This window comes from Stegodyphus dumicola, chromosome 7 (assembly GCF_044657685.1).
Source record: "Stegodyphus dumicola isolate Sdum_Otavi_A_Nest chromosome 7, ASM4465768v1".
In the NCBI taxonomy this organism is placed as follows: Eukaryota; Metazoa; Arthropoda; class Arachnida; order Araneae; family Eresidae; genus Stegodyphus; species Stegodyphus dumicola.
This window is the reverse complement of record NC_140774.1, coordinates 7,628,308-7,653,942: the sequence shown is the minus strand read 5'-3', so window position 1 is coordinate 7,653,942 and position 25,635 is coordinate 7,628,308. Positions and strand designations below refer to the sequence as shown.

The 25,635-nt window shown below is 32.9% G+C and overlaps 1 protein-coding gene across 2 annotated transcripts in view; it reads left to right on the top strand.

The window, feature by feature from the left end:
* The first annotated feature begins 2,213 nt into the window (after positions 1-2,213).
* LOC118187767 (acetoacetyl-CoA synthetase-like) overlaps positions 2,214-25,635 on the top strand; it is a 60,216-nt gene continuing 36,794 nt past the window's right edge. For both annotated transcript variants that reach the window (XM_035358042.2, XM_035358043.2), the window contains exons 1-7: positions 2,214-2,370; positions 8,119-8,250; positions 12,109-12,212; positions 13,522-13,639; positions 16,663-16,773; positions 22,334-22,431; positions 25,075-25,189. In XM_035358042.2, the coding sequence (XP_035213933.1) occupies positions 2,352-2,370; positions 8,119-8,250; positions 12,109-12,212; positions 13,522-13,639; positions 16,663-16,773; positions 22,334-22,431; positions 25,075-25,189 (697 nt within the window). In that variant the 5' untranslated portion in view covers positions 2,214-2,351. The remainder of the gene's footprint in view (positions 2,371-8,118; positions 8,251-12,108; positions 12,213-13,521; positions 13,640-16,662; positions 16,774-22,333; positions 22,432-25,074; positions 25,190-25,635) is intronic.

The following is a 25,635-nucleotide window of genomic DNA, read 5'->3' as shown; positions in this document are numbered from 1 at the left end:
ATACGTTTTATTTTAATTGTTTCGATTTTTCTGTTCCTGTCATTTTGAACTATTATAAAATTACTGTAACTTCGACACCAGTTGAGATTGCAAATTATATTACAAACATAAAAAAAAAATTGTGCTTAAAAATATACATATGTACGTAAAAAAGAGTAAATAAATTGACATTTTGATTTTAAACCACTACAGACGCACTCTGATGACCAATGTTTACATTTACAAGTAATGTTTTCGAAAATTTGAGTAATTAAAAGCAATGAGTAAGATCATTGAGCAGTCAAAATATTTTAATTCTATCTGTACGTTAGACGTGTTAGCATCAATATTGGGCAGTCAAAAAATGCTGTTCGCGTACTCGAGAGAGTGATTTGTAAGGATCCTAAGTTTTACTAACGTTTATTTTATTTTAAATCTTTACTATCACTTCTTATTTTCTACTTCCGGCCAGAATTAAAAGCTTTAACTTATTTATGCAAATTTGTCTTGCTAACGCCAAGTACTTAAGTGGTGGCTTTTTGCCAAGCAAGAAAGAGGAAAGAGTTATTGCAAGCCGCTTGCTATAGTAGTTTTACTCGGTTGCTGGTTGCCTTCAAGGCCAGAGGTTTAGTCCTCTTGATAATTTCAAACGTATCGTAGTTTTAGCAGCTCTCTGTACTACATACGGGACTTTGTTAAATAACGGCCAATCTTAAAGCTAGGCACTTGTATATTAATCCAAAGTTAGTTTTAGTTAGAGTTTTAGTTAGAGTTTTAGTTAATAGTTTTATATTCTTACGTTCAGACTAGAAGTGGTTGGTCTCTGTATTCCGAAGTTCCGGAAATCTCTGTAAAGATAGAAAAATAAAGGGTTTCGTATACCCTTCCTGTGTATTATCTACTTCACAATTTATTGAACATAGCTTGAGTAAGCTCCCTGTTCCGAGTCAGGACAGTTCATGTTTCCAAAGCAAGTGAAGAGGAATACAAGTCCTGATTAATTAACTAATTCTCTTCGTGTGCTTGATGAGAGTTAATTAACTAATTCTCTTCGTCTGCTTGTCGAGAGTTAATTAACTAATTCTCTTCGTCTGCTTGTCGAGAGTTAATTAACTAATTCTTATCGCGTGCTTGCCGAGAGTTAATTACCTAATTCTCTAATTGTGCTTGACGAGAATTCTCTTTGTATGCTTGACGAGAGTTAACATTAACAATGAGCAGTAAAAAAAGTTCAGTTCTCTCCGGGAGCTTGACGAGTTAAAGTCAATATTAACACTTAAAAAAATCGTTACAAATAGATCACTGGGGCACGAAAACAAGGGTTGAAACGTTGGACAAGATACACGCACATTTTAATTCAAAGCATTATATAATTCGTTAGACAAAACGGTGTTTATTGGCTTACATACGAGTATAATATTCATGAATATCTATGCAGTTTGAAAATCATTAAGAAGTGTTTGAGATATATTTTTACTTTTAAAATTTCAAATATCTTTACATAGTTTTCTTTTCTTATGTTGATTTATATCAAAAACTTGCATACTTGCATTTTAATATAGTATTTCCATCCTTTATTACATTTTTTATTATACTTTGAATACGAAAAAGATGACCTCCATCAGTTGTCGACCTCTGAATATTGAGAACTCGACCCGCGCTCCGATCCTAGGGAACGGGCTGGTTGCATTTTTAGTTTCTGTAGTTTTTTCCCATGTGACAGTCTTCTTTAGGAAGTCCTTCTCGAAGGCATTCCTTTCCCTTAGGCATATGAACTGTCGTATACTTTGTCATATTTAAAAAACCCAACCTAACCTGTACGCAAGAGATGTTACTAGTTTCAAAGCCTGTAGCATTTTACATTTAATTCTTGGTTTCAAATTTTTTTATTCTTTATTTTTTTTCCATACACGACGAATTGGTTTTTATTTTTAAAAAATTTTTTTTCCTTATTCCTTTCATGAAGAATTCAGTCTTGAAATTATCTTTATGACATAAACAACTTTTTATTAAGAAGGAAAAATTCAGACGGATTCTGTCAAAAGTGTTTCCCATACCACCACAAGTAGTATCGAATGATACAGCAAAACAAACGCATATTTTAAATCGCAAGTAGCTTCGCCCGTCACGTTTCTTCGTTAAAATAAATAAGGTTTATTTTAAAATTATATAGTATGAATTTGCGTTTTCGGTGTACATATACCATATCTGGCCCTTTTATGCTTTTATTTAGAGATATTTTCATACCCGCTTCGTCGTAGTAAGCTATTAGAAAGTTCCTATCTCATATTGTTTAGAAGCATCATTCTTTCGTAGATTTGAAAAAGTTCATGATTTTTTTACAAAACAGTTAAATTTATCCAAACTTGGTCATGCTTAAATTTACTCTAGGTAAGTTGCGTATTTACTTTATATATGTATTGCTGCTCATAAATGCTGATATAATGCCAGCTATGTTTTTATTTTTATTTAAAAAATCGTTGATTTGAATAGCAGCTGGTTTATGCATGCTTTAAATCAACCGTATTGCTTGAGAAAACATTTCAATATTGGTTTTAGTTATAATGTTATAAGTATGTACAATGTGTCCATAAAAGTTTTAAGCGGCCTTTATTTTCACAACTGTTGGTCTTAAATATATTCTAAAAACTAAGTTTGCAGTAACTGCGAAATTTTTTTTTTACCCAATCTCGAATCCTTAAAGTTATATTGACTGAAAGTTTATACTTATTCTCAAAAATAAAATAAAAAAACTTGACTCCAGTATGACAAAAATGGGCAGAAACACACGGGTCATTCAATTAAAAAGCAGTAAAAAAAAATTTTTTTTTTTCCAGAATCTCTTACTAGAATGAAATACAACACTTATTTATTTTTCAACGCAATCACTTATGTCCGCGCTGAACGAGCTTCTTGATTCCACTTGCAGAGAATTCTTGGGGGGCGTGTGCGTAACCAGTTATGCACTGCAGTTCCTCATTAGCAGCGAACCTTGGGTCTCTACGAGCTTCTTTCGGAGGGCTAAAAATGTGATAATATAAAGGTTCCAGATCCGGGGAATACGGATAATGGGGCAAGCAGACTAATTTCATTTCTTCGACTGTATCTAATGTGACTCTAGCAGTGTGTAGACTTGCGTTGTCAGGCGGTAACAGGACGCCACTGATCACCAGTCCACGCCGCTTCTTCAAAATTGCTGGTTTCAAATTTTACGCATGAAGTCTATATAAGACACACTGCTTGAATTTTGACTTCTCGACATGTAATATTCAAGAATTTCTCTCTCATGGTCGGCAAACAAAGTTAACATGAACTTACCAGCACTTCTTTGAGTTCGCACCTTCTAGGGTTTGAAGATGAAGAATGTCACCACTTCACTGAAGCTCGCTTTCATTCAGATTCGTAAAAATGCACCCAGCTTTCACCTTCCATTACAGTACGGTTAAGAAACCCCTTGCCTTTGGCCTTATACTGTTGCAAAAGCTTCCCAAACCCATCCATGCGCCTTCTTTTCATTTCTGATGGAATGAAATGTTTTGGAATCCACTTCATACACACTTCCTTGAACATCAGTACGTCATGAAAAATCTGGTGGGCTGATCCGATACTAGCGTTCTTCTTTGCTGCTGTATCATCACCGTAATACGCCTGTTTTCCCGTAAACAAAACAGCTCATCAACTCTCGCAGTGTTGTTTTCCGAGACTGCAAAGACCGGACGATCTGGACGTGGCGAAACTTCAACATTTGTTTCACGTCGTTTGAACTTTTCTGCCCACTCGTACACTTGTGTTCGACACAAATGACTTTCACGATATTGCACTGCCATGCGACGGGGAATTTTGATTGGTTCCAATCCTTCAGCTAACAGAAATTTAATGACACTCACCTCTCCACGATGATGCAAATGTGCAAGTGTGCCGCCATTTTGTTTCACTGATTCCTAACACTGCATTCTCGAAGCAGGTGTGCTAAGCTCATCTGATAGTAGTTCTAGGATACCACAAAAAATAACAAAGAAGCACACATTTTAACGAAGTTTTGTTTTATTTTCCGGTTATCTATTGAATGGATGAATATTTAATTTTAAAGTTCTGGATCTTAAAATATTTTTTCGATGTCTAAATTCAAATTGATAGCTATAGATTTCTTGGAAATAAATTAGGCAATTCTAGGTTGACTTTTCTCCCCATTTAATGTTATTTAGTGATATTCCTTTGTGATTTACGTATTGCTAACACACTTTAATTTATAATTTTGCTACATTCGGTATGCCAAAAGCATTTTTCGTACGTAATTTATAAGCTTTCAAATGCTAAAAATACTTCAATAATATTCACATGCAATTTCAGTGTTTTCCTCGTATATTTTCCCGCTAGCGATTTAGTGCCAGGTTTTGAAAATTTTAAAAATATTCGCATAAATTTGCCTTTCTCAGTGTATTCAGAGAATGAACTCCTCTAAATTTTAAAAAATGGATCCATCCACGTAGTAATTGTTTTCGTCCTGCTAACTACGAAAAACCTTACAAACTACCTGCGAAGGTCACATCGAAACTTTCCCTTCTAACTGTCGAACTTTATGCCAGTCCAATACAAGAACTGACCCATCACGACAAAGCAAATACGAACTGACATTCAGTCTACCATTTCGCTGAGTCGGCTGCCTATTCACATTCTTTAATTACTTGTGGATGTTTCGAGGCATAAGGAGTAGCAGAGATAATCGTAATAACGTTGGAGATTCAAGCTACAGGTAGTGGAAATAAATTTATCTTATTAGATGTTGTAATAATAATGTTATTGTGTACTTTTTTGGAATGTATGTATCTTTTAAAGAAATAATATCGTGATAGTTACCGTATTTATTATGCATGTATATTATGTAGCATTTGTAATTTATATATAATTACATTTCTTTCTGTTTATTATTTAATTATTTCCATATTTACTGCCTACAAAACCCGATATCATACTATAAGGTATTTTCTCCCTGCTTTCTGCATGCCTCCATGGTGTAACGGTAGCATACTCGGCGCGTATTCGAGAGGTCTAAGTTCGAGTCCCGGCAAGAGTATTGCATATTTTTCACATCTCCTATTTCACAATAACCTAGTGATTCTAAGATACTTAAAAAGAAATTTAGAAAAAGAGCTCATAAAACAATGGGGCGCTTATTGGAAGCAAGCATCAACAGGTAGAACACATTCCTTTATAGTAAATCCTACTCGTGAACTTCTCAGCAACTCTAACAGCCAAACTCAATTCGCAACGGTGCACGAAATGTGTCCAATTTCTCTTTAAATTAGGCAGTGTTTCAGCGATAACGTATTTGTCGATAAACTGGACATATACATTACTACGTATTTGGATCAGAGTATACTTTGACTTTCCACGTCAGGAAACTTACAGAGGAGCACCCTCAAGCTAGATCCTTACAATTTTAAAAGACAGAAAGCTGAATGCATTGCCACAATCTTTCCTAACTTCAATTCCCTAATTGTCCGACTTTCAGCACTTAATACAATAACTCGTACATTACCTAAGATTTCAATTTTGCTTAGAAATTTTTGGAATTAGGTAGATATTAGGTAATACGTAAAAAACAGTTTGAAAACAGTCTTTTAAATGACACATAACCAAAAGATTACAACAGTCAGTATTTTGCGAAACCTTCGGTCCTGTTATTTATTTAACTTTAATTTATTTCAATGAATTTTATTTTTCCGTACTTTTCTGTATTTTACGTTCAGTTCTATACAACGATGACTGAAAATATAACATATTATGTAGCATTTATAATATGAAAAATGTATATATCTAATTAATCAGTAGTCAAAACTTAATAACACACAGTAAGCTTAAATGTCTTATTTATCATTCTCGCTGTTCTTTTCTTGGACGTTGTTCATAAATGATTAGAAATTATATTATACTAGGCGCCACTCAATGTGATCACGTTTGTCCATGGCTGTTTTGGCAGCATTAATCGAATGTTAACATACAGCGATGAGAAAAAATATCCTTCAAAGTAGCAATGGAATTTAACTGATTTAATATAAATATAACACGAAACATAAAAATAAACACTTTCAAAGCCTTTTCATTAGGAAAAGGCAAACATTTATACAGAGGCTTTTCGCCCATTTTGCTTTGCTATAAAAAATTCGTCTGCTTGGAAATTTTTTTAACTGTAACTGTATTTTTGATAGTGGAAATTATCTTCTGTTATTTGACAATTTGGTTTTCATGCAAAATGGCGTAAAAGCAATGTATGGAAGGCTATGTTTGTGCTCTTTCAGAGGAAAATTATTCGTATTTAGTTATTAAAAAAACGCTGTGAAAAGCCGTGAGCTTTCGGTATCTAAAGCAACGATAGATAATATTATCAAGAAGAAAGAATAAAATGTCAAAAGTTTGCTTTCAAGGAGAAAAATTGTTAAAAATACATATCCAAGGAAAAAGGGGAATATTTTGGATGCTGCAAAGTTAATAACTTTAATGTTAAAAGAAAATCTTCGAAGTCAACGGAGAGTTACCATAATCATGAAAATGCTCAGTGTCAACTGTAAACAAAATGATTAATGCTGATGTGAATCTTCAAAAGGCGAATAAACGTAATGTGCATCGCCTTACTCCACGACAAATCGCAGCTGAACGCGCTGCAGAATTCTCTACGAGAAATAATTATTCGGACAAAAATGGAAAATGTTGTCACAATAGACGAATTTTGGGTATATTTAAATGACCGCAATAAAAAGAGGTCCATTTATTATCATCAAAGAAATGAAAAAGGTCTTAGAACATGGTTCAAAGAATCTAAAGAGAGTTTTTCAAAGAGATTTATGATTGTTATTGGTTTTTGATAAAACGGCAAACATAAATTAAAGAGAGTGTAGAAAACTGTTAAGGTCAACTTCGCATATAATCTGAAATTTGAAATACATTCTCTTTACCCATAATGCCATCCATCAGTAGAGCTGCTTTAAGCAAGCAGCGACAAAGCAAGCAGCGCACGTCAAAATCCACTGTTAATTTCCTGGAAAAAATGGAATAAGAAACGTGCATTAACGGCTATACACTTCACTCATATCCCTATTAAATCTCCTGATATACCATCCATGGACTTTTGCGCTTCTGGGATTTTAAAAAGCGGATTGTCGAGACGTCGACCTGCAACCCTCCTTGACTTTGGAAAGCTGTTCAAGACGAATGGCAAACAATACCTCTTCAGCTACTGAAAAGAGCTTTATTATCTCGGATATGGCGTAGAAAGATAGTGAAGAATAAGGGTTATCAAATGGAATATTTAAAACACAAAACGTTTAGGTAAAATATTTCTGTAAATACGATGAATGTCGTCTAAAGGGTATGGGAACAGCCTTAGTATATGAACATTCACAATATCTTTAAGTTCGTTTATGAACTGTAGATAATTTTTCTGGAAATTATTTGGCGATGTTCAACCCTTAATCTTTGTACTTGGGGGACAACCCCCTTCGAAAGAAGCATGCAAATATAAAACTAAAAATTAGGCAAAAAAAGCAACCTTAGTAGACGCTTTCAAGGATTTATTTTTTTCAGAAGCAAGCAAAAGAAAAAAACAAATATGCAGAATTTTTCTCTTTGCTTCTAAAGAACAGGGACCTACGTCTGAACGCTCTCAAAATCAATAGACATATTCAAATTCTACGCCGAAATAAGGCTGCTAATTTTTCTTAATTTTAAACGGTTGATTAAAATCGAAATTAAGTTATTAACCAGGTAGGAAGAATCAGGTAGGTTGCTAATTTTGCTTAATTTCAAATGGTTCATTAAAATCGAAACTAAGCTAAGACTTAATTTCTTACTTGACGACATTTCTCTCGTCAATTTTTATAATATATTTGACCTTACTTGGCTACTTCTTATGTTTAAACAATTTATTCTATAATATTTTGACCGTATTAATTGAAATGTTGATCACAATAAGCGAAGTATTTTCCATGTTCAGAACAACGAATCATAAGTAACGTAGTTAAAGTTATTTATGATTCGTTTCGCTGTCTAAGAAAATTAGATTAATCCGAATGAGGTTTAACCTTATATGTATTTCTGTAAATCAAGAAGCGTGCCTTTAATTTTTGAAACATTTGATTTCAGATAAGGCTTCAAAAACGAGTGCAGGGAGTGTATCGGGATGGCGTCCACCTCTTGTCTGGGATAAGAAAGTCCCAAATACGGAAGTTGATAAGTTCAGGAAAGTGGTCGAGCGCAAACGCAACCTACATTTTGGTAAGTTGAGAAAGAGATCTAGATACTAGTAATAAATTAAATGACTTAATTATTTACCCACCGAATGCAATTATAGTTGGGTAAATTTTTTTCTTGTTCCATTATTGGTTAGTTAGAAAAAAGATATAATTATTACGTGAGAAAGTATTTTTAACTTCTGAAGAAGAAAAAAAATTGTGTAGCTCATTAGTATCAGTAAAAGTAAAGTGTATCATGGAAAATACCAAACACAAAATGCAGTTACTTTTCATTAAGATGGAACTATTCTATGTGCCACGGATTATGAATGAACCATTAATTTACCAATTAACTACACCTGCATTATAATGATCAACTGTGAACTGTTTTATGAACATCAAATTAAAATGACCTATTAACTAAAAAACTTTGCTACTAAAACAAAATATAATAATTAATGGGAAAAAGAGTTACATATTGCACAATGTGCATAAAAATATCATTATAAATTAGTTTAAATATAAAATTAAGTGGGAAGGTATAGTAATTATATGAGATGTATATGACGAATGTAAAATGTTTGTTAATGTATGTCAGACGTGTTATTATGTAAAGGTTTAGCAAAATTATTATATTGAAAATTACCAAGCGATTTGAACCAGGTAATAACGTAACGTTATTATGTATACAATGATAAATGTATGTGGAGGTACCATGTGTTTCTATGTGAAGGTACCACTAAAGCACATTGACTAAAGGATGGGATTCTAAAAGAACCGCTGGCGGTTTGGAATGAATCAACGGTTTATTCATTGCGGACTCTAAAGATCGCCTGGAACTCTACGGAGTGTGAGTGTTTCTGGATAGTTAGTTTGTGGGACAATACTTGGTTCATCCTTTGGTAAATAAATGGTGACCCCCTATAATTTATAATTCTAACTATACCCATACCTGTAGCTGTTGTTTGGAATTCAACTTCGGGACACTAATTCATCTAATTCACAAATACGTTTTCACTAACAAATACATTTTTCTGCAAAAAATCAGTCGTAAAATAATTAAAAAGTCATTTTATTTGGAAATTTTTATTTGTCTGAAATCTATTTCTATGGTTTTCACACTAACCAATTAAACCGAAGTCACAAGTACTTTATTAATTTTTGTAGAGCCATAGAAGCAGAAAACACGAAAACTCCATCTGTATCTTTGCTGGGATTTGAAACACAGATCTTCCAATTTGAAAACTGAATTTGCTGTCATTTACATCAGGAAGGCTGCAAGGCTGGAGCGATATTTCTTTACACTTTACACTTTCTTCCATTTAGAGGGTGACTAGGTAGAGGTACAGGACTAATGAGACCAAATTCAGTTAACTGTAATAGTTTAACTGAAATAAATGAACTATTCCGTAGAATGTGAAAATTTATTAATTTAAATAATATTTTTATTAAAGTTACTAGTTATCACTTATTAATCAGCAATGCACAATAATTTTGGAGCAAAATCAGCAAAATTTTCCAAACACACGCGAATGAATAGGAATTTTGGTGCTTTGCTTATGATCATGAGACAAACTAAATCTTCTCCAGTTAAATCTTCTCCAGTTAGAGTAGATGACATACATCATCTACTCTAACTGGAGAAGATTCACACCATCCAAGAAACTGGTTTCAGAAATCTCAAGTAAGGCCCCGTTGGCGATACTATTTGATCAGAAAAAGATAATTCACAAGAATTCGTTTCGGAAGAACAAATTCACAATGAACAGAAAGAACAAAGAAGAGAAAACTCCATACACTATTAAAAACATAGGGCGTCAGACCTGAAATAAACCTCAGTCGAATGGGAGGTTTTCCCCATGTATAGTATAGCGTGGATACGAGCCAGTTCTCCTTAAAAAGACTTCCACGGGCATCCCTCCCTTTTCGTGTAGTGCCTAAGGGCGGAGCACGTAATAAGTTAAAAAAAAAAAAAAAAGAATGGGAAGTTGCTACTGCCCGACAGTGCGCCGTCACACAATTCTCATTCTCGTTAAACAGTTTCTGGTAAAGAAAAGTATCACATGTCACATTTCTGAGTTTGTCACCTTGACTGCGAGATTTGAACCTTCTAGACTATCTTATTTCTCTAAAGTGAAGTCTCACCTCAAAGATCATTAATTTATAAGTATCGAAAAGATTTCGAAAACCGTACCCGCAAACTTGAACAGTGTTCCAATAGACGAGTTCGACGAAGGAAAAAATTTCAGTATGAACGTTCTATATACTTAACAAAAATTGTACATTGAAGACTATAAAGTAAGAAGAAAGTCGTTCTTGACAACATTTATTTTGTATCAACTTGCACAGAACCCACTATTCAGTTCAAAAACTATTCAAACAGTGGCCGAACAGTAAAGTCGCTAAATATTAGCAGTTATACCTGCTCGATTCCATGTAGACAGTCTGGCTGCATAGGCGTTTTCGCGGTTTTTTTCCAAGTGGATACAAGTCAGTTTCTCTTAGAAAATCTTCTACGAAGGTATTCCTCCCCCTAGGCAAATAGTCCTCTCTTGTTTTGCCGTAATCAAATAAACCAAATCTGAATTTTAGGTTAGTAGAGAGTCAGACGACTTATCGCCTCGGCTACCATTGCAGCAACATCGAACTCAGAAAAAGATTTAAAACGAATCTTTTTAATAAAGCTTCGTTATAACAGCTTACATGACTCGTATAATTAACAGAACAAGTCAAATTTCGACATCAGCTTCTTCCTTTACGATATGCGAGAGCGTATTTTTCAGCTATGAATCAGAAGTTTTTGATATTATTTGAATCTTTAACAGAAGAATTTGTTGATTCACAAATTGTGAATTTTTCTGAAAACTCTTAAGACTTTCCTTTTCTTCATTTCTTGTCTCAGATGACAAGGATAAACCTTAAATGTCTAACAAAGTAATTTTTTTAAAAAAGAAACTAGACTTTTCTATGTTTTTTCCCGATTTTTCTTTTATTTTAAAAAAAGAAAGAATATTTTTCAACACAATACATCTTATCATTATCTCGAATGATTGCAGAAGTGAACATTAAAAATGTTTCCTAAGATAAAAACTTAAATTTCATATTATCAGAATTCTTAGCTCTGCTTAGATTTTAACTACAAGTTACCTCTGTAGGCTAGACTATTTTGGCATTTGATAAATTTATGGTTTTTCACTAATATTGCCATATTCAACAATATTATTCACAATTGCCATATTCAACTAATCACCTCCCGGTTGTTTCACTAACCGAGAGGTGATTAGTTGAATATGGTAATTGAGCAATATGAGAGCTGTCTGTCTAAGAGGACGGATGACTTCGTGGAGGGCTTTCAAAGGAAAACTGGTTCATATCTGCTTTACACAGGGAGAAGCCAATGAAAAGCTCATACAATAGGCACGTTTTGCAAGATTTGATACCGATGCCTCAAATCCCAATGTTTCCAGTGTTGAACCTAGTGTTCAGCGATCTTAACGACTCAGCGGCTGTTGGGATTGCTAATTAAGAGCTAAACATTATTAAATGCAAATTCAACCAGATCATCTTTAGCTATCTCATTTGCCTGGCCATCGATGGGCTTATATTATGGTCAAACTGGACTTAACAATGTCAGTTTCTTTCAATTTTTTTTTTTTTTAAATTTTTTTTTACGTAGGATATGATAAAGAGCTAAAAGGCTGAGCTTATCATACAATATGATAAGGCTTATAATATCATAAACATAGTATAAAGAGATATGAATGAGCTTATGAAATGATAAAGAGCTGAGAGATTGAGCGAATAAATTTTTTACACATCATATGATGAACAGCGAAGCATTTGAGATGCATATCATAGTACTGACATTATGTACATTAAATAATCACTGTTTCCATTATAGATTCCTACCGTGATTTTCATAAATGGTCTGTTGAAAATTATGCAGATTTTTGGGAAGAAGTTTGGAATTACTTTGATGTGATTTCATCTAAACCTTACGAGCAAGTAAGCATCTCCTATTCCACTATTAATATTTAGTAAGAATAATAAGTACTAGTAATATTGTTAAACCATTTTGAAACAATACGAGAAAGATTTTAAAACAGCAGCTTTGAGACTAAGTTGATTGGGTTGAAAGAATTCGATACGCAATTCAAAGTACATTTATCTGCGCATAGTACTGGTGGTATCCGCCCGAAAACATTGCTGTGTAAGCAATGCAAAAAAAGTTAGCGTTGAAACCATCGTGGGAGAAAAGAAAGGAAAATAAAGTATCGCAGTTCTGAAACGTCGTGGTAGAATACGAACCGGTGCAAAAACATCGCAATTTAAAATCATCGTCGGATAAAAATATCATGGTAAAGCATAAAACACCTATAAATCGTCGCTTGAAGAAGATAATACTCGTATCGCAGGCATGAGTTTTCCGACTGTAAAATTGCTAAATGAATTTTCGCGGCATGATTTGTGAGAGCATTATGCCTCACAAAAGTAAGCAATTTTTTTACCTCTATATTTCATATTTCTTATATTAACTAAAGAAGTGTTTCTGAGAAAGCAAGAAGGAAACTCAAAATCCGGAAATTATTAAACATTAATGTAACGCATAGAAGTTAGTATAATTTTAAACTTATACTCCTAATTATTAAAACTTATTATTTAACTAACCATGTTCCATGTTAACATAGTTTGTAAAGAAACAATTTAGTTCTTAATTTAAGAAAGCTGGATTTTAAACAACTCTTCAGGGTATTAAAAACACCTATTTGCAGCAATGATTCTTTTATGTCTGTTCCCAAATAAGTAAAACTGTTAACTTTTCCAAATTTATAATTGCCAATTTCTAGATGACTAAGCTGTAACTCAGACTTTAAGCAAGGCAAATAGTTAGTATTATTTTCGTTTACAAATAAATTAATTCTTTTAGCACTTTGTTCCAATGCCATAAATGCCTGTTTGGGAGCCGGTGGTTAGGGCAATATTGCCAATGCCATCAGCATAAGCCAATATTTGCACTGAGTAAAAATATTTCCTCTAATATTGATCTTTGAGTCTCTAATAATTTTTTCGAGTACTATGTTAAACAGGAGGCATGCCAATGCATCTCACTGTCTCACTCTATTTTTTACCTCAAGCTCTTCTGTGAAATCACCCTGTATGCTTACTTGAATTATTGGTTTCTTTGTGAGTCAAGACTACAAGTGCTACAAGTTTTTGATTAAGTTATTTATTAATGCCTTTTAGCTGTATATTAGCTGTACTTTTAGCTGTACATTTAGATGTACATATTTTTAATGAAATTTTAACTTTTTAGGTGGTAGTTAAAGCAGGTGACGGTTTTCTGGATTATGACTGGTTCCCTGGTGCGGCTATGAATTATGCCGAAAATGTTCTGCGGATAAGAGACGACAGAATTGCTCTCATTTATCTGGGTAATTTGTCTGATAATATTATTAAATGAGCTGTAAAGCATTCACTAAAATGTAAGAAAACTTTATTTTTTCCATGTACATAATATTAAACTATTAATTAAGATTCATCGGGACTTATAAAAAGACATTGATAATAAATAACTAAATATTTCTCCTAATATTTAAGTAAAGAACCTGCAAAATATGCTCAATTTCCTGCCAGAATACTTGAATTGATAAATATTGAAAGAACACGGAACGCTAATATATTAGGGATACACGGAACGTGGATATACTGCAAGTATAAAACTGTGGTCATGGTTTTAGAATATCACACTGATACTTTCTCAATTTTGATCTCTTAATATAGAAGAATGAAACTACATGCAACTTAGACAATGTAAAGGGTCGGCTCTAGAGTTGGACGATTCGCTTTGGAATTGATTCAAAAGAATCGATTAACTTTACTCAGCAAATTTAATCTGATCCTAAAAAACGCAGTTGTAGCTATTTTAACATTCACGGACAGCTCTCGTTGGAAGCTTGCCAGGAATTGAGATCTGCTCTTAGTTCACGAACTGATTCACGTTACTGAGGGACCGATCACCTGATTCGCGGAAAAAGAGCGGAGTTCTTTTATAATTCATAGTCCTTGTTGAAAGTGTGCCAGGAAATTTCGATTCCCATTTTAGGGAAGGAAAGATTGTTTGTATTCCCATGTTAAAAGTGAGTTTAACATGAGTTTTTAATTTCCCAGCATTTTGAAAAATTTATATTCTAAAATTTTATTGTTACAGTTTAGAAAGAAGGTTTTATAGAATATCAGAACCACAGTTGAAAGAAATCAGTGCAGAGAGTTAGCTCTTGATTGAGTCGATTCCGCCGATCCCACTGCTAGTTCGATTTTGTTCGCTGTTCGTTCCAACATCGCTAAGCGGTCCCGATTCCGTTATTCTTTCGATTCTTTTTGCTGTTCGGTGCGTTCTCGCAGATCGGTGTTGATTCCTCGTCGCTCCTGATCGTTTTCATCACATCAAGGTTATTGTTAGTGAACGGTGAGTCATGAGAAAGATTCATTTCGATGAGCGATCCCATAAAAGAGTAGTTTATTCCAACTCTAGCTGGCTCTCGATTCTTGTAAGAATACGTGACTGAAATATTTGTTTAATGAACTGAAAGTTTAAACATTTGTTTCAAAAATATTTAAGCAACTTTATTATTGCCCATTTGCTTCTCGATGTTCCATTACTGTCCTTTGGACTACTAAGGGCGGTAGGAATTGGACATCCTCAGCGCTCATCAGTGAGCGATAACCGCCATCTATGGGAAATTATGTTCTGGCATTAGTAGTGTTTCGAGGTGTCTTCAAGTCCCATCAACGGGCAATATCACGGACACTGGAAAAACGTACTTTACAGTAGCTTTTCTCAGTTTGCAGTCCTTGAAGCCTGTCCTTGTGATACTTTTAGACTTTCCAAAAAGACAAAAACAACTAAAATTCAAATTAGTTGCGTTTATTTCATTATAGTTGAAACTAAGTTTGCAAATTACACATGCAAATGTTCTATCCTTTTTCTATGAGGACTGACATTGTATGAAATTTTTTACCGATTATACTATTTACGGACTTCTACTCTAATGTCTTTGAAATGAAAGAGAGATTTAAAGCACTGTGACTGTGGCGCTGCTTATCAGTATCATTCAAACATAGAGCTATTGTACAAGATTCGGCATGCTCATCCACCTCATTAATGCGAGCACAAACGTTTATTCATTTTTAATAAGATTATTTAAAAGGAATTATTAAAAACATAAATTTGCTTTTATTCACTTAATTACTTAATATCAATATAAAATGAAATCTTTTTAAATTAATAATGCTTTAAAAATATAAATATGCTGGTAGTAACTTATGCTGAAAAATTTCCTTTGAAAGAGACAAAGATAAGCTGGTCCGTAGAACATCCTAAGTAGTCCCCGAAAAGAAATGAGAAAGGCTGCTGTGTAAGAATCACATTAGAAGTTAAATTTGTATTTATAGAATCGTTCTTACTCAAAATGAAATTTTCGTAAATATCTGCGTCTTTATTGAAGAAGTCAAACAACAAAAATCAGCGTAATATTTGTAAATTTTGCAGGACTAGTTTTGATGTTTTAACTAAAGAACTAGCTTCTTCAGCTGTCTAAGTGCAAATGAATGAGATAATATACGGTGATAAGATAAGAATGGATGGAAAATATCAAGCTACTGGCGCCATCTATTGATGAAGAAAGAAAACTAAAACATAATTTCGTTAAAGGCTGAGGGTTAAAGATGGATTGGAATTAGAATTGTTAACTAGAACCGAAAGATATTTTGAATGTGGAAAGCCTCTATAGTCTTACCTTATTACCATATCTTATCTCTTTCATTTGCACTTAAGCAGCTGAGGAAGCCGGTTCTGTAGTTAAACCAACCGAGTCCTTCAAAATTTACAAATATTACGCTGATTCTTGTTGTATGACTTCTTAAATAATCATTATTCGGGGTGTTATTTTAACCTAAATCTGCATCTGTTTTTAAGAAACTGAGTTGTAGGATCAGTGCTTTATGAATAATATAATATAATGAATGAAATATAATAATATAATGAATGAAATATAATAATATAATGAATGAAATATAATAATATAATGAATGAAATATAATAATATAATGAATGAAATATAATAATATAATTAATGAATACAATATAACGCATTTAAATAAATGAATACGTATAATATAATATAAAAGAAATACGTATAATATCATATGAAAGAAATATATATGATATAATATATGATCGCAATTAATGAAATAAATTATTTTTAAAATCTTTCTGTTACTTTTGTTTGCACGCGTCAATAAAACTAAATTCGCTGACATGAAAATGACTTTTAAAGATGTACAATTAATTTATTGCATGTTTTTATGGAGAATTCTTTTATTATCAAAAATATAATATTTATTATTATTTGTAACAATATTATGCATTAAATTTAAAGTCGTGTTCTTTTCCTAGATGAGACAGGATACGAAGAAACTGTTACTTTCGCAGAAATGTTTGAAGAGGTCAAACTTTACTCAGCGGCATTCCGGAAACACGGCTTAAAAATAGGAGATGTAGTAGCCTGTGAGTAATTAAGTGTAATTAAGGAAGACAGATATTTTAATTAGAATAGTATCAAAATCATTCAGATATTATTTTTCATCGGAATTTATGTGTGTGTTTCTTTTAAAATATACAACAATATAAAACCTCATACTCGGTATTATTTTAAGAAATGTCTATGAAATCGATCAGCGATGTACTAAGATGTGCTCTGCACTATAAAACGTAGGCAAAGAAAATTTACTAGCATGTTTATCTGTAATGAAGTCTTACTCATATTTGCAGAGATAACCCAAAATAATCAGAATGAAAAGGATTTCGAAATTACATTAGTGCTTCTAGGCCTTGTTAGCTTAGCACGTCCCCAGATTATTTGCCTATAAATTTTTATTATGATGATTAAAATGCTCCAAGCGAAAAACACATGGTAACGTGTGAAGTTTTAGCCCAAAAGGGCTAAGTTTTAAAACACAATTTTGCGTTGTTTCACTTTTCATTCGAATTTATTGCCATTCAGAAAAACATAAGATATTATTTCATATTTAATCTGTCTGTTATTAATTAGCAAACTAAACTATTTAAAATCAATAAATGCATTTCTTAAGAGTATCATTTTTTTTTTTTTTTTTTTACTTTTCAATCGAATTGATTCAAATAAAAATGCATTTAATTCATGACTGATCTAAAGTTAAAAATATTAAATATTTTTATAGAATTACGTATTTTTTTCATTTTTCAAATATACAGAAGATATATACTCCCATGTTAGTCTAGCTGTAGATTCATCTAACGACTTAAGTCTTTTTAATAAGCCCTTTTGTGCGGCCCAACAACGGCAGACCAGTGAAATCGCTGAGCACTGGTAGTTTACTAATTCAGAAGTCAAACAAACTGGTAGTTTCCCTTAGACTGTCTTCCATGGAGCATTCCTACCCCCCAGGCAGATAGCCCTCGAGTGCTTTGCCATGAGCCTTTGGGCGATCGTTAAAATCTGAACCTTTTCAGATATTTTAATCACTTCTTCATTAAACATGAATGCACCTATTTTGGAAGAAAAATCATGCAAAATATTTATTCATTTATATCGATTAGATATAGTTAGTTAAACTTGCACTCTGCAGAGCAGATGCGAAGGTTCTATATTTATTCTGTTTCTTTGAGTAGGTTGTTTTGAAAGATATGGTTACCCATTTTTGAAGAAAATTTCTAACTATGCTTATCTTTTATCCTAAAAGGGAAGGTTTTTGTTTAGTTTATTTAATCATCGCAAAGCACTCTAGGGTTATCTGCCGTAGGATCACGATGCCTTCGTGGAGGACTTTACAAGGAAAATTGGGTGGTATACTGTTAACCAGAGAACAGGGGCTCCATTACCTAGCTGACATGATGTCTGCCTTACACGGATTAAAGCCCCTGCCTCCAGAAGCTATTTATTATGACTAAGCAGAATAAGTTTACAGTGGCATACAAGGCCTTCAAGAACACAAGAACATAAGTAACATAGTCATAAAAGACCCTAAAGAAAGCATGTTACAAGTAGTACCTATAGCATTTAAACAATAAACCGAGTATACTTTCATAATTTGTACTGAAAATACGAAATACTTTCAAAACTGAGTCCAACTAATTTAAATAAAAACTATAGTACAAACAAAATATAATACATCCATTACTGCATTATACACAATTAATATCAATTAGATTCACAAATTCAAGAAGAACCATTCAATTTAGAAAAAAAAATGCATAAAGATAAACTAAGACAATAATAAACTGCCAAATAAAATTTTTTCATATGAATTCAGAATTAAGAACCAATAATTATGATACCTGAACAATATTATCATAAAATACACTGAACCTGAGATATTATTACAATGCAAAACATAAATTTGGTTTAAAAACAAAACCACTCCAAGTAATATAAAAACTCTACATCAGGTTTGCTGGCGACGCGATAGAAATACAGTACAAGAATAATGCCAACATAAATATATGAAAAATTCCGATTCCAAAAAGCACATACATTCAAAAATAAGTCAAAGAAAATTATTATAAAATACTGCCTTAAATGCACATTTTACAATAGAGACCTCAAGTAAAACCAATAAAATTCACAAAAACAGGTCAACTATTCAATTCAGAAAAGTGCAAAAAGGTATGCAAAATAATTATTCTAGATTAGGTTTGCTGGCATCGCTAAGACAAATGCAATACTAGAAAAATGCCGACACAAAATTTTACAGAATTTCAAAATCAAAAACAAAATGCATTCAAAATTAAAGTAAAGAAAATTAATATAAAATAACTATCATGAATGCAAATTTTTATAATAGAATGCACAATTAATGCCTATCAAATTCACCAAAGTGAATCAATTCAATTACAAAAGAACGCATTAAAATATGCAAAATAATAAAATTGTCACAAAAATTTTCTGTTAAATTTAATTACAATTAAAAAAACTAATAGGCTACAATTAACCGTTACAATTTATAAGAGCATAGATGCATTCAATGTCAGATACGTCTGTTCTACGTAAAACCACTTCTAATTTTAAATCAGTAACATAAGTAGTGGAAACAACAAAACTGAACAATAAATAATAAGCATCAAACACACAAAGTTAAACAATTACCATCATACAGTAAAAATCTAACAGTCGCTGAAAGTCAATTACTCACTCCCAATAGAGATGATCTGAGAGAATTATTTACAGAAAAATTTAATTCCTGACAGAAAAGCATAATTTCCTTAAATTTCTTACTCTCACTAGAGTTTTTTAATATCATTTCAGCCCATTTTGGCCTGTGTTGATCTAAAGGTTTATTCAAGTGAAGGTTTTTAGTAAATGGACAGTGAAAGATAAAGTGTTCAGGGTCTCCCAACTCCCCGCAAGAACAAAGTTCAGTCGTACGTAGTCCAAATCGAAAGAGATATGTATTAAAAGGTCCATGACCAGTGAAAAATTGAGTATAAAAATTCGATGTGCTTCTTTGACTGAGTGAAACTTTTGGAAAGAAAGAGAAGACTCGTCTTCCTGTGGAGTCATTAGTCCATCTTTCCTGCCATTTCACAAGCAGTGTATTTAAAGTCTCGCTCTTCAAGTGTGAAAAAGGCAATTTCGTTGGATTTTCAATTCCGTTGATATCATTAGCAGCCCATTTAGCTAAAGTATCTGCTTCTTCGTTGCCCAGTATGCCAACATGAGCTGGCACCCAGGTAAGAAGTGGTCTTTCAGATGAATTAAATCTTAGCAATTTCTCTTGAATAACTTGTACAATCGGATTTCTATTCGTAATGTCTGAGATAGCCTGCAGACTAGATAATGAATCACTGAAGATCTTAGTCTTGCCCAATAGATTTCTTTTAACATAAGTGAGAGCAGCGTTTATCGCTAAAAGTTCTGCCTGAAAAACAGTATTTCTGTTATCAAGCTTTCGAGTCCATGTATATACCTTTTGAGTATTGGGTATACTGACACACATAAGGAAAACCATAAAAACGCCCATGCAACCAACCCATTCGCCAGGTCTCGAGCTCCGGACCGAGCTACCAGTGTTCGCCGACTTTAACCGCTCAACCGCTGGTAAGAACTTAAAAAGAACGGATTTTAAAGTTAGTAAAGAAAATGAATTTCGGTTGTCTACGTTTCTGTATTTTTTTGGGGGGGGGGGGTTTATGAGATTAAAGCAAAATCTCGAGGGCTATCTGCCTAAGGGGAGAGGATGCCTTCATGAAGGACTTTCTGAGGAAAACTGGCTCGTATACTCGTTACACATGAGGAAAAACACGAAAACGCCCATGCAGATTCGCGGGATTCGAACTTCCGAATGAGCTACCAGTGTTCCGCCACTTTACTGCTCGGGCGCCGGTGGACCGTCTACATTTCTGCAACTAACTTCTGGATCACTTATTTACAATTTCGGTTGTTTAAACTTCTAGAACGAAGCCTCGGTAGCGCAGTAGGTAGCGCGTCAGTCTCATAATCTCATTAAAAGAGAAATCTGAAGGTTCGATCCTCACCCGGGGCAGTGACCTTTTTACTACACGACGGGAGTCGTCTTTATTCACATATAAATGGTTTAAATGGGTTTAGAAGCACCATTTGCTTAAAGATTTTAAGTTATAACAGTATTTTTTAATCCTGTAAATTATTTTTATCTTTAATATTTTAAATTTAGCTTATTTATTGATTCCGGCAGCTCAATTTTTCATAATGTAAATTAATTTTATTCATAAAAAATGGTTTAAGTTCTTAAAGCAATATTTCTTTAAATATTTAAATTTTATTATAGCTAAGATGGTAATTTTTTAATGAACTTCATCTTAATTTTTATCTTCGATATTTTAAATTCGTCCCACTTAATCATTAGCGCAGCTCACTTTTTCGACGTATAAATTATCTGTATTCATATGAAAATGGTTTATATTACTTTACCTATATTATAATATTTGCTTAATTATTTTAATTTTAACTGCAGCTATAACAGTTTTTTACCTTCCTCCAACTTACATACTGTAACCCGAAAGGATCTTGACTTGGAGCTTTGGATTTTCATGGGAAAATATAGAGTCGCTAAAATAAGATTTTAATCTAAATAATTGCAGCACGAATTAAGCCTGTTTCTCTATTTGCATTACATTTAAACACGGTATTTATTAACATTAAGCCGCAGAAGAGAATGATTTTTATAGTAGCGTTTAGTTTGCAGAACTTAACTCTTCTCATGCAGGTGTGTTACCAAAAATTGTATTTATTATTCTCTTGTAGTTGGCAATGACGAGGCGCAAGAGGATATATCAGTTTACTTCTTACTGGTCCCGGAATGTACGGTATTCAGTATTCAGCTGCCATTCACAAAATCATTAAATTATAATTATGTTACCAAAAATTGTATTTGTCATTTTCTTGTAGTTGACAATGACGGGGGCACACAAGCAGATAGTTGAGTCGGAAACATTTAATACTTAATTTCTTATTGATCCCGAAATGCATGGTATTCAGTATTCAGCTGTCATTCCAAAAATGATCAGAAATAAAGCAGAAGAAAATTAAGTTATTGTATTCGTTTCAAAGTATTCATTTTAAATATGTTCTAAATATCAAAGCATTCATTTTAAATGTATTATAAATATCAAAGCATTCATTTTAAATATATTATAAATATAATAATAAAAAATAATAATTTTGTACAGAGGATCTGTGCCTGATTTTTAAAGAAATGAATTAAAAAATTCTAAAACGCTAAGTAATACCCCCCATTTAGTATTTTATTTCTGTTTTAAAGTTAATGTTATTAAAGCCTAGTATGGGAGGACTCGTAAAATTTTAGATATTTTAAATTCTACAAAGGAATATTTGGAAAGCCCCTTGAAAGTGGAGGCTTAGGGCACGTGCTCGTTTGCCTATGAACAAAATGGGACCCGAAATATTTTGAGAGTTTCCCCCTCCCCCAGAATACTTATCACCAAAATTAACGATTTTATAAAGTTCAAAATATGATAAATTTTGGCCTTTTCCTCCAGTTACAAATGTTATGAATATACCCATTTTTTTAAATTGTGAATATCTTTGCAGGTTATATGTCGAACAGAAAAGAAGCCTTATTTGCAATGCTGGCAACTGTAAGCATAGGGGCAATCTGGGGTGCAGTTCAGCCTTTTTATGGAGCCCGAGTACGTAAATATTACAATTTAGTTTGATGCAGCAATTAAATATATTTTTTATTTATCTTTGGAAAATCGAGAATAAAATTGTGTTTACAGAACCAACAGCATTTTTGGTGTAAATCAAAAAGAAAGAGAATTGAAATTAAAACTAAGTTAATTGTAAGTTAGCCGAAAAGACTACAGAGAAAAAAATGGGCGCAAGTTGGTTTGAAAAATCTAATATCGGCATGACAGGCCTAATGACAACGCCACAGATGTACAGCTCTCAAGAGAATAAAATAGCAAACGTGGCTTGCAGCGGGCAGAACACGCTCTGATTCTACCCTCTAAAATCTTGCTTTAAATACTGCGTCTTTTTTACCTAATATGGATACCTACGAAATAGGAATTAGCATTTTTGTGAGAAAATGGAAAGCGAGAAACGCAGGAAAGATAATTAGCATAAAATAACTGGTTAATGAAACTAAATGTATACTCTACAAAATATAAATCTGGTTTTGTTTTTCGTGTGCGATACTACTGTTCTTTATGTAATGCCCAGGAACGTTTTCCAGATCATGTATGCAGCTTGCCTGCAGTTTGAATGTAAGAACACTCGAATAAATGGTGCTAATTTTAAAAATCTTGTAAGCCTCCTTGAAATATTCGGCAAAGACATTCAAAGTACTTTAATGACCTTTCTATGAAATAAGACATTTTTTAAGTCGGTGTATAGAATGCAAACATTCAAGGAAACTGACATAGACGCTTCTTTACGACTCAAACCCATCTTTTAAAAATGTATATCATACATACCCCCGCTATTGATTACTCTTATTAAAGTTTCGGAATAATAGTAGAAATTGTTAAAATATTTCCACATGATAAAGTCACGGCCACAGAAAGTAAGGAAGTACTATTCTTTAACAATTCCAAAATTGCAGAATGAACTCACGTTTATCTACGAGGGCATTTCGAAAAGTAAAGATACAATGGCTCGCATTCCTTAAAAACACATTTATTTAGAAAATGTCAGTTACATCTTATTAACTGGATTATTTATTATTTTTCGACATAATCACCCTCGTTATCCAAACATTTGTTAAGTTGGTGCACAAGCTTTTGTATCCCACAGTCATAGAAGGTTGCCGCCTGTTGGAACCCAGCGCGCACACAATTTCCTGTACCCTAACTTGACCGTCATAACTTCATAAAGAGTTGTCATTGACACTTCCGGCATGATCTGATGCAATTTGAGACGTCTATTCGCACGAATTGCTTCCTCTGTTCTCTGAAGAAGGGCATCAGAGATCACAGATGGCCGACCTGTTCTTTGCTCGTCATGAACATCGGTCCCACCTTCAGAGCAATGACGACACCATTTCGTTACATTTCGTCGATTCATAATGTTCCCATAAACAGAAACAATTTCTTTGTGAATATCCGCTGGTCGCTGACCTTTTGCATGAAGAAAACGTATGACGGAGCGTACTTCGCATTTGACGGGATTCTGAATCGGAGCAGCCATTTTAAACACGACCTACTCCAACCAGAATCAACGTTGAAATGCCGAACGACCGCGAAGAGAAAGTTAACGGTTTAAGGTTAACACCTGTGTTGCCAACTTGCTCACCAAAACTTTTCTTTTCCTCTGCTGTACGGTGTATCTTTACTTTTCGAAATGATCTCGTATTTTGACAAATTTTCTGTGTCAATAAAAGTGCTTGAAGCAAAAGACACCCTCCATCGCAGGCGCTATACAAATCACAGAAAGTGTTTACACCTCTGTTCATTTAATCTCCGTAGATAAATGAAACACGGTAAACAATCAAACAAAATTATGAGAAATTTATAGCCTGCCATCATGAATTTGAACCCATTATTAAACTCGAAAAACTGTTGGTGAGAACTTTTCCGTTAAACCTTCACTTTCTCCGTATGTTAGGAATGCTGCTGTTGTATCTGCTGATATATGAACATCGTCTTTTCACTGTTCACATACATGTCATCCAACAGGCCCCATTATTTTTAATTTGATAATTTAAAAATCATTTTGAAAAAATGGAATTCTAAAGGGCTAGAATTCTCATGAATTAATTAAAACACTAATGGAATTGTACTAACAAGGATAACGAATAATTTTCTATATAATATCTGAGTTATTCCCACATTGGTTTTACAAAATTTAAAAGAATTAAAAAATTAAGAAAAGGATATGATGAAGTATGAATGTGTAGCAGCTCCCTTTAAATATAATATTATCTTTGTTGTTGCGAAGTTTACATTCTCTAGATTGGCAATAAAAAAGATAACATTATCGGTAGAGGGAGCTGCTACAAATGAAGTACTAACTAACGGTACTTGTATTAAAAGACTCTAATTACCAAAAACCTATCATTTATAACTTCATCCTTTTACATAAGAATTCAATAAAGAACATTAAAAGCAAGAAACATAATGAATTCAGGTTAAAAGTACTAAAATATTTATCAATTAATGAAAATGAGTTCATATACTCATTTAATGATGCATTTTAAAAATTTAATTTTTTATGCAGTAAGCAAATAAGATATTATTTTATTTTTATTTTTCGGTTGAAGATTGAATAAACAAATAATATGATTACTCTGTGAACATTTTTATAAAGCGTGTGTCATCTATACATTTCAGTCTACTGCAAAGATCCTTAAAATGATGGATGCGAAATGTTTAATCACTATTGATCATCACCAAGATTATGGCAAAGATTATAATCTCTTAGAAAATCTTCCTGTTATAGTAGAGAGTAAGTAACATAACACACATATTTTGATGTTTTGATATTTTTCTTTTTACACCATTTTACATTCAGAAGTGAAATCCGGAAATAAAAGCGCTGCTTTTAAAATTAAAATTATTTTTCAGCTTGGTTTTAAAGTTATTCAACTGTAAAAATTTAGTTTTATTAGCTGGCAACTGTAGTTAATATTTCTGTTTAAGAAGAGAAGTGAAATATTTGTATGATTTAAAAAATGATTTACATGTTTTACTTAAACATTCATAAAAACTTTGAAGTTTTAAAGGGAAATCTAAGGTTTCTTTTCATTGCAATTATTTCCAGCACTTTCTTTTTTTTGTTGCGAAAGGTATAATTTGCTAATGTGATCCATCACAGCATAGTGCGGCGATATCGTTGAACGATTCTGGCATATTTTGCAAGCGAAACAGCCTGAAAAACGTAAGCAAAAAGTA